The sequence below is a fragment of the Elephantulus edwardii genome, unplaced genomic scaffold, assembly GCF_000299155.1.
Source record: "Elephantulus edwardii isolate Elephantulus edwardi_28Jun2011 unplaced genomic scaffold, EleEdw1.0 scaffold00016, whole genome shotgun sequence".
In the NCBI taxonomy this organism is placed as follows: Eukaryota; Metazoa; Chordata; class Mammalia; order Macroscelidea; family Macroscelididae; genus Elephantulus; species Elephantulus edwardii.
Window position 1 is genome coordinate 6933854 of NW_006399766.1, and position 10664 is coordinate 6944517.

The following is a 10664-nucleotide window of genomic DNA, read 5'->3' on the forward strand; positions in this document are numbered from 1 at the left end:
AGATTGCCACACCTTTCTCCAGTGGGGCAGCTTAGGGGTTTGAACCTCTTAGGATTAACAGCTTAGTGTTTAATGTATAATGCCAACAGGGCTCCTTCATATACCTTTAAAAAAACTGACTGTCAAAAAGCCCACTGCCCTCAAATCAATATTCATTCATAGTGACCCTTCGTCAGATTTCCAAGGCTGTAAATATTTGGTGTAGGAGCCTGGATATCTTTCTCTTGCATTGTCAAACCACAGGCCTCTCAGCTAGCAACCCAACACGTTACACACCGAGCCACCAGTGTTAGAGTAGTGGCCTTGATGTACCTCACACACATTTCATTAATGATTATGATTTCACAAAGTAGCTATGCATCAAGCTATTTTGTGGGCTGGAACATAAGGGAAGGATAACATAGTACTTTATCAATTTCTTCATTTTTATAGAGCATTTCTCTTAAAATCACCTAAACTTTCCTGCTTTATGATTTCAAGCTATAAATACAATGGAGAGAGAGAGAGACAGGCATACTTAGAAGTTTTGGCTCTAATTAATTCTCCAGAAATCCATGACAATTTTTTGAATCTTTTTAATAATCATTCTAAAAGCACTTTCATAAAGAGTTTTTTGAAAATACAAAATGCCTTTTCCTATAAGGACACTTATTTGCTTGGTAAACAAGCTGTATGAGCACTCCAACTAATCTTATTTCTGACTTTCTTAAGTCAAAATATCAAGGATAAAAAGTCCACCCATGGGAAAAACTAAGCATCCGACTTTAAATGTCTCCAGTATGCAAATGAAGTCATATCTCCTTAAAAAGAAATCATCAGCTTAGACATTTTTTTCAGTCGACTCACAAGAGGCAAATTCCAGTTGAGAAAGTGCCTGCTGTATTTGATAATACAGCAGAAACGTGAAGCTGAGCACATAGCATCCTTATTTAAAAAGTACAATCAGAAGAGTTGTGTGTGTGTTTTTTTTGTTGGGGTTTTTTGTTTGTGGTTTCTTTTATAATCATCGAGAAGCTGGCAAGATAACTAAAAACAGCCCACATTTCAGCGTGAATAATTTTATTTTGGGCCAAGGAACTCCACTCTTGGTAGAGTTAGGGGAGAGAATCTAATGCAAAGACTATGCATCTGTATAGAGGAGCGAGTGGATCTGAGAGAGATTTGCAGATCCACTGTTTTTTAGGCAGGAAGAATGCTCGTTAAATGCAGAACGCTGCTCTGGCTCCTGTGTTTGCTCCGAGGTGTAGGTTTTGTTCGACTGACGTATCAGATAGTCAGAGTGGTTACCACACCGACGTTGTAGCAGCTGCATAATAAATGACTGAGAGAATCATGTTAGGCATGCCCACCTAACCTAACTTGAATCATGCGAAAGGGGAGCTGTTGGAATTCAAACAGACTTTCTGGTTCCCAGCAGTCGGCAGTAATAGAATGCTTTCAGGAAGATGACAAAATCAGGAGAAAGATGCTGTTTTGCACTATCTTGATTTGTTACAGCAGCCAACTTATTGGCATGATGGAGTGACAGGAAAAGCAGCTGGCATGGAAGGTAGGATTATTAAAGCTATTACATCATTATGAATAAAATTAGAAGCTGACCATGACAAAGCATATGTTTGAACAAGCAGCTGTTAGGAGCTGAGGTTTGTTGCCGAGAGCTCTTCAAACTCTGCAAACAGTGTTGCTTTTGCAGAATGGATTTTAAAATTACCTTGTGCTGCGTTACATTTGGGGAGGGGGTTGTGCTTTGCCTCCAAGCTCAGGGAAGCACTTCTCCGTCAGGAATCAGTGCTAGAAGATTGTAAAATAAAGTCTTTTTGAAGACTCCAGGTTTCTCCAGGTATATGATGACGGGGGTGGGGGAGTTGTCTAAAGGGGAATTCTTCCCCAGCTCAGTTTCATTCAATTTAGTTGCAAGGACTGATTGATATATTGGCATATTCAGGCACTGGGAGGAATGAGAATGTATGGAATATTTGGCTAGGTTGAAAATTGTAACACTTGGTTTCTATTTTCGAAGGAGTTTGACTGTCAGTCTTTTCTCCTCATCAATCCCTAGCTTTTGACATTTATTCAGTCATTCTGCATTATATGAAGAAAATACATCAATATTTCCTGCAGGGTTTCTCAACAACTCCAGCATCTGTTTCAGCTATTGAACTGTATTCACGTTTTGCCAAGTTGATGTCGACCCAGCTGGTCTATCATTTCTCGCTTGATTACTGCTCTTAATTTCTCTGTATCAGCTTGTTTCAGATAGGGCTGTAAACGCTGTTAATGAAAAATGACAGAAAAATGAGAAATTCTTGAAAATTGGAGCATTTATTTATTGGATTGTGCTGGAACCCCGAGGAGTTTTCTCTTACATTCTTTCTTGCCTGCGTACAATTTTTAGCACCCTTTTTGGTGTGCAACATTTCTCTCCCATAAGGTTGTACTTCTAAGTACTTTTGAACAAACCGAGTATGAGCCTGGACTGGATCTGGTCCAAAAATAAAGTTTTGGGACAAAAGGGAACAATTTCAGCTTTTTATAGCAACTATGCATCGTTTCCATATTCTCTCTTCCTACGCTGTCAGAGGGATCTGTCAGTAAGTATATATTGGACCAAACATATTGAAATGATTTTTTACCACCACTAGGGTAAGGAGAAAATGAAACATTCAAAGCTGTTTTTAACAAGTGATTGCTTAAAAACAGATGTCAAATAATATATAAATAGATTTTCCTGAATATGAAGTAAAAATGATTGTTAACTACCGAGAGATTTTGGAAATCTTTTCACCTCTCGTCTCAGTCTATCCAACAGCTTGAGTAGCTAAGAAATACAAATAAATAGACTTATCAAACATGAACCTCTAATATGATTAGCTATTAATCAATCACATGTTAGCCTATATGTGCTGTGCCCTTTCTGTATTAGTTGCAATATCTCAGTCCATCTGACCAGTTAACGCTACTGCCTGTTATGTAACTTTTCTCCCCCCCCTCGAATGTTAGCCCATGTTGTCTCAATTACGTATTCCTCTTAGAAAGAGTGGGTTAAAACAACCTGTGTTTAATTAGTGCATCCAGTCGAAACCGGTGGGCTAATGATGCTGCTTGGGCTCATCCAAAATGCCTTACTTCCTTGATGTTTAGGAAATTGCCAAGGATTTGGATAAGTACTTTTTAACCTTGAAGCATACATGACTTTAATTGAATTCATAATTCACATATATACAGACAGAAGGAAACCAATTTGCTAAAGATGCTATTTTAACAGCATTTTAAATTATGGGAATGGAATAATCAGATTATTTACTGACAATACTTTTGACTTCTCTGGGGGCTTTTTTGCACAGCCTGTTACAGTACTTGGTTCAGCTCAAAGTCTGACAGAATTTTTCATCCAAATGATCCAAGGTTATTTCTGGGTTGTCTGAAAACAAATCATGGAAAGCCCGCCTATTGTTCATCCAAAACACAATTCTCTTCGGCCAATTTTTCTCTTCCTCAACTTTTCGCAGCTGTTTCATGTGACAATTCAAGTCTGGAAAAACTCTTTTACATTTGCCTCTTCTTTAGTAGGACTCTTCTTTTGTGAATTGTCTCCTGTAAGAGAAAATGTCAGCTAGGAAGCTAGTTAGCCTCACACTCCGGTTACCATCGTTACTTTAAAAAAGGGAGGGAGAGGTTTTTCTTTCAGTGAAGATAGTATCATTTCAATCAGCCACTGGACTTTCCAAACCGTCGTTTGGTGTTTGTTAGTTTGCAGTCCGACTTTGCTTCCTTTGTGACTTCTTAAGAAGCACTCTGCATTTGATTCCACTGATGAATGGCGAGGACAGACGCTAGGTGGCACCAGCTGTTGGTTATTAATGAAAATCTTCGAGGCTCTGGGCCACACACACCTGAAGAGCAGGAATACCCTTGCTGGTAAATGCATTTTAAGAGTTGGAAAGGCTCGCCAGCCTTTCTGGTCCCTGGAACACGATTAGCATGCAAAGTGAGGCGACCACGTGAAGGCTCCAAATCCCTATTGCTTAACTCTCTGTTTTGTGTACGGATTCAGAAAGGAAGAAAAGGCAAAAGAAATGCATAACAATAGAGTGTATGAAAGAGATGTGGGCCTTTAAATGTGTTTTTTCCTATGATTTGAAATACAAATCTCTGTAGATTTCCCCAGTTTACTACAAACTCAGACGGACTTGTCCCCTAACTCCAAGATGTTCATAACTCTTAAAAGCAAAACTATTTGTGTCTTTTGAGTAAAACTCTTACTGAGCATCATTTGTTGTTACTATATTTGTGGTGAATCTCTACATAATAAAGCAAACACCTTCTCAGCAATTTCTGCATGTACAACTCAAGACATTGATTTCTTCAAGTTATGCAACCATTCTCATCACCACCATTTGCATAGATCTCCTTTTGCTCTGCCCTTCACCGTTGACAACCACCAACAATCTTTGGTTTCTGTCTAGCAATTTTTCCTGGATCGTGTAAGTGAGATCACACACATTTTTTTCCCTTTTTTCAACTCTCTTATCCCATTCTGCCTGATGAGGTCCATCCATGTGTCATGCATTAGGACTTATTTCCTTTTTCTTTATGGCTGAGTAGTAAAGCGTTATTATGTTTTAGTTCCAACATTGCCCTCAGTTCTCACTTCCAGAGAAAACAAACTGTTGAGTGAAAATTCCCATGCATGGTGAATTTGAAATTTTCCTGTGTGTTGCATTTCAGAAAGATGAACCAGAGAGGAGACCACTACCAGTTAAGAAGCTTGCGATGAAATGTTTTACTTGATAAACTTGCTTCACTCTATTACTCTCACTTTCTCTTGCTTTCCCTCTTTTAATAACGAAAAAAAATACCGACAATCACATACACAAACACACACAGGCAGATGTGTGATTTAAAACTGCTTAAAAGGGAGAGCAACAACAATAACTTCATTGATTCAGAAGTTAAACCCAAAGGAAGAGAAAGGAATGCACATAGTTAGGGTGGGGTGGGTAAATGACTGCTTTCAAAAGCTGGGCAACTTTTTCCCCAATATGCTGTGGAAAAGAATGTAATGTTGTCACTTATCCTAATATAGTATAGAATTTGGTGATGATTTTTATGATGTCCTTATGGTCAAGTGTGATAAACATTTGCCATTTGCTAAAACAGCATGGTTAGTTAGAATGATCAGCTCACTAAACTATTCTGCCTTGAGTTTTCCAATAACTGAATTGCTGTAAACGAGGAAGGAGATTAAGACAAGACTGGTGCGGTTGAATCAACTGACTGACTCAAGCCTGATAAAGTTTGGAGATGTAATGTGTTACGTGTTACACAATTAACCAAAATGTCAGTGATTCATATCTACAACTTAGTCTGCGGGAGAAGGATGGGAAGTCTGCTCCTGTAAAGATTTACAGCCTAGGAAATCGACTGGGATTGTCTTAAGTCAGAATTGAGCCCATGCTGTGAGTTTGTTTGGTTTTTAAACTGTGGACTATATGTCTGTCCTGGACTCCAATTTATCAGTATCAAACACCTGAAAGAAATCTATACTGCCCATGTAGCTAGGAAAGGAGAACAAATATCCCGGATGATCAGGGTTCTGAAAGAACTTCACCTAAAAATGTGATGAAGCCAAGAAGATAAAAATTCAAGAAGAGTAAGTGTAGCATCTGTTAGTAATATTAAAAAAAAAAAACAAACCAAAACCCTTAATTCATTGATCAAGTTAAAGCTTCACAATAATTGATTGACAAAGATTTTGTCATCTGTGTTCTCAGTTATCAGCCATAAACATTGTCTAGGCTCCTTGGAGGCAAGGATTCTGAGGCTCCGTCTAACTTACTTTGGACATGTTGTGAGGAGGGACAGGTCCTTGGAGAGGGACATCATGCTTGGGAGGGTGGAGGGACAGCGCAGGAGAGGAAGGCCCTCTATCAAGTGGATTGATTCAGTGTCTGGGATAATTGGGATGGGAGTGTCAGAGACAGTGCGATTGGCACAGGACAGAGCAGAGTTTAGAGCTGTTGTACATAGGGTCGCTATGAGTCGCAAGCGACTCGACGGCACATAACAACAACAACAACAGGCTATAATATGAAGAAGATCAAGTGTTAGTAGTTCAAATCCACCCACTCTACTGAAGAAAGATGGCAGTCTTCTATCTCTAGAGGGACATTATGGTATAAGAGGAACTTTACTATCTTGAGAGCACATTCAGTGGAAAATGTCAGGAAGATAAAAGGCCCTGGAATTGTAGCATTTGAGGGACATGGAAGGAACTAGAAAATGAAAAGGAAAAAAAAAAGAAAGAAAACTCAAACAATGACTTTGTAAAATGCTAGATAACATTGGAGAGGCTCAGGAGTATAGTATGCTGAGTGAACTAAATCAGTCTCATAAGGACAAATACTGCGCAAAACCATTAGAGTAAAAATAGAAGGATAACTACTAAGATGTATAGAACAGTCCAAAGTTGGAAGAAGAAGGGGCAGGGAGACTGCGGTGTGGGGATGGAATCACTGGGTCGTAGTTTGGTGTGTGGAAAGAGGGGATAAAGAAATTAGGAAGAATCCACTGGAAACCTGAAAATACAGAGTGACAGTGGTCATAGATCAATGGTGATTAATTTTATAAAGCACAATGTATGTGAATGATCATATGAAACCCAATGTGAATGAAGGAATGTGTGAAATATATGAATGAAACACAATGTACATGAATTTTGTATGTAAACCAAAATCTTAAAAATTTAAGAAAAGATAAAAAAAACTTATTTTTAAAATGAGATTAACTTTAATGTAGAAGAAGAATTAGAGGGAAAGGAAAAATAATCCTTTCAGTGAGGTGTGTGAGCCACTTGTGAGTAGTTGACTACTTTGTGAGAGATTGAGTTCCTTGTTCCTGAATTGGTCATGTGAGTTGCATTGGTGTGGAATATGCCTGATGCAGGCCAGTACTTCACTTGAACACTCTACTCACATGACCACATGGCCACACCTATTTATGTTTGGTCAGAAGGCTAAGAGTGTGTTGTTTTTTGTTTTCTTTTAACTGTTCTCAATAGTTACAGGGATATAAAGATAAATAATATTTTGTGAGATGGAGAAATAGTGTGAAATCCAAATTTAATAGTGGACACATTTCACTCAAGAGAATTCTGTACAGATTCATTCGTATTATATTATGTTTCAAGAATACTTCATGCATCAAGAGACGTGCTGGACGGTTTGATGATGTTGTTGTTTGGTGCCATTAAGTCAACCACAACTCATAGTGATGCTATACATAACAAATCCTATCCTGCCTCAGCCTCATGATTCCTCATGTGCTCAAGCCCACCGTTACAGTCACTCTATCAGTCCATTTTGTGGTAGGTTTTCCTCTCTTTCTCTGGCCCTCCATCCTTCCTAGCATGATATCTTCTTCCAAGGACCAGCCTCTCCTAACAACATGCCACAACTATGTAAGATGAACTTTCGCCCACCATCTGTGCGTCTAAGGAACACCCCCGTTACACTTCCTCCATCACAGACTTGTTTGTTCTTTTGGGGTTCAGAGGATACTAGGCACTCTTCTCCCATACCACAGCTGTCGTCTTTATTCTTTATTCAACTTTCAGATTCATAAGAAGTGATGGAAAAGACCATGAATTGCATCAGGAACATACTGGAAGGATTAAGAGAAATAAGAATCTCAGGGGGAAGTGGGAAGAGTGAGGTATTGTAATCAAGGTCATGCAGCCAAGTGTACATTAATGATTGAATGGAAAACCCAGGTCACAATAAACATACTAAAGTGTCCCTAAACAAGGTCTTATTGAAAGGCAAACTGTTTCTCTTTAGTAACATAATGTCTATGGCTGCTTTTGCTCTAAGAAGGCACTTATATAGTGTGACAGAGAGCTGACAGTCCACAAAGCCAAAACTATTTTTCAGGAAAAGTTTGCCAAACTTATAACCTGCCTTTGATTTTTGTTCCTTACATGAAATGTCTAGAGTAGTTTAGATTACAAGTATATGTGGAGCTCACAAATGAAAGTTGCATTAAAAAAGACTTTTTAATGACTCATATATAAGTACAAGAGACTGAAAGGTAATTGGACTATACAAGCCAGAAATTAAATGTGGAGCCATTTTGGCTGCTACTCTATTGAATTTTACTTGTGTGGGGAGGTTTTTAATGTGATGATATTATCAGAAAGTTGTTTGGGTTTTTTTTCTTTTTCTTTTTTACTGTCACATAAATCTATATGGGCAGTCTCCTCCTGTGTGATTAAACCGCCTCTGAAAACCCACAGCTAGGAGTCAGTTCAGACTCCATGGTATACAACAACATTTAGCCTAACCCATTCTTCTCAGGACACTAAACTAGTTTTTAAAAGATTCTTGTTTCCCTTGTTGCTGGTAAGTTAATACTGTGTGCTTTCATTGAGTTTGAAAAACGTGCAGAAGGCTGTGGAAAATGGTTGTGCAAGAAAAAGTTGCTACCCTGTTTTCCTTTCATACGCCTCTAACTCCTCACCAAGTTTTGCCTCTCAGAGTTCTGCAAAGATGTTCACTTTATAAAATAGATGAGGATGTTCTTGATAAAATATGTTCTAGAAGGAATCAAAGAATAACAAAGTAAAAATATATGCACTGCACGGTAAGAGAAGAGTTGAGGCAGTTTATAAATTATTGATACGACATACTAAAGTTAAAAGTTAGCAATGAGGTATTTATGAGCTACTTCCCTGAACACTAGAATATGAGAGAGGGAATTTTTTTTTCCGGTCATAGGAGAAACTATAAGATTCTAAGTATAAAATTAAAAGATCCTGGATTTACCATCTCAGAGTACTACATTGTAATCTCTCTAGTCACACAGTTGCAAAATTAAAAACTCCCTGATTTTTTTTTCTGGGGAAGGATATAATTTCTGCTCACTAGTCGCACTGGAAATTCCTGTAAAACCCATAGGAGTCTTATTTTATTTCCATGAGGATGTTACAGAGAAGCTATCTTGTGATGCCTGTCTCTATGGTAACAGATACAAGGCTTAAGGGTCTGCAGGAAACTCTTCCTATTGGCTTAGGAATATGGAGCGATGAGGGAGACTCACTGAGGAAGAGGATCAAACTAGGGGAAGGCAAAGGAGGCCAGTGAGGGGAAAAAACTGTGAAGAGAGAGCTTTTTTCTAAGTGAAAACCTTTTAATTTTCCCTTAATTTACCAGAATGAAATCAAAGCTAACAAGCAAGTGAAGTTTAACATGAAAGAAATTAGAATTGAAAAAGTATTGTTTTGAAACCATTCAGTCAATTTTATGTAACTAAAGGCACACTGGTATTTCCTCCTTAGTTGAGCTTTTCACTATGCAGAAAAAGATTGCGTCTTGCCTGAAACTGATAAGAGGAGGGCTGTATTCCTGGCAAATTTAGTTCTTCTTGCTATCACAGATCTTGATCATTCTAAAAAAATGACTTTCTTTTGTCCTGAGTCCAAGGGTAAGAATATTGAGCTCTGGTTGGCAATGCCTCATAATCGCTGGGTATCTGAGGGAATTATGAAACTACACTGTTCTTCCTACATGTTTCTATTGCTTTAGAAAATGGAACACTGCTTAAAGGGTGGTGGGTAAGCGTGTGCATTTTTGTTTTACTTTATTTTCCTCATTAAAATGTTGGTGGCCATGGTGTTGTATTATTTGTCCTTGTGTTGGAACCGACTCACAGCTGACCCTTCAGCTTTTCAAAGACTGTAATTAGTGCTAGGAGGATATTGCTCAGCTTTCTCCTGTGGCTTTGAACACCTGCCTTTGAGTTGGGGCAAAACTCCTTAACTACTAGGCCCCCACGGCTTGGTCATTAACAAGAGAACAAAAGAGGAACAACCCAAAGCTTTCCAGTATTTTCTTTTCTATGTATGTAACTTCAATGTTAGAAATGCTGGGCAAGTTCTTCCCATTTGATTTTCTGACTCCAGCTCTTGGCGTGTATTGGCTTTGTATTCTCGAGGTGCTCTTTGAAATCTGTTCAACTCTTTTACTTTGTCGTTTTTTCCCTCTTTGTTTTGGCTACTTGATGCTCTAGTGCAATTTTAAGAGTCTCTCTTGATACCCCATTGTGGTCTTTTCTTTCTCCTCTATCTTTGTAATGACCTTTCACTTTCCTCATAGGGCAGGGTTCAGATCCATTGTTCATAAGGTCACTATAAGTTTCAGTTAACTCCATTGGTATATAACAACAATGTATTTAACTTTGTCCTTATTTTTCACATTTGACTTAGAAAAACAAAGCCTACTATCTTTGAATGGTTTTAAAAGGAAACAGAATAGGACTTCTTCCCTAGCGTATAATCAAGGTTGTTGAGTCTCCTTCAGAAAGATGCAGAATAATCCTCCAACCACTCTGACCCCACGTAAATAATCAAGGTTTTAGCATATAAACAAAGTATATAAAATATGAGTGCAATTGACGTGTCATTTAGGAAAGTATAAGTCACAGAAGGGAATCATGGTTGTGTTTCTTTAAAGTCTTTCCCTTTCTCTCCCCCATCTCCCCTCTTTCTCCCCCTTCTCTTTCTCCCTATATATATATTGATATATATATATATATATATTGATATATTGTTGTTGCCATCGAGTCATAGACAAATCATAGTGACCCTATGAAAGAATGGCCTGAGCACT

At 38.3% G+C, this 10664-nt stretch overlaps 1 protein-coding gene across 1 annotated transcript in view; it reads left to right on the forward strand.

Annotated features, from left to right (window-relative positions):
• Positions 1-1434: 1434 nt before the first annotated feature.
• Positions 1435-10664, forward strand: part of LOC102843189 (dystrophin-like) — a 1161727-nt gene continuing 1152497 nt past the window's right edge. Inside the window, exon 1 of the mRNA XM_006881860.1 lies at positions 1435-1549. Coding sequence (XP_006881922.1) covers positions 1543-1549 — 7 coding nt within the window. The 5' untranslated portion in view covers positions 1435-1542. The remainder of the gene's footprint in view (positions 1550-10664) is intronic.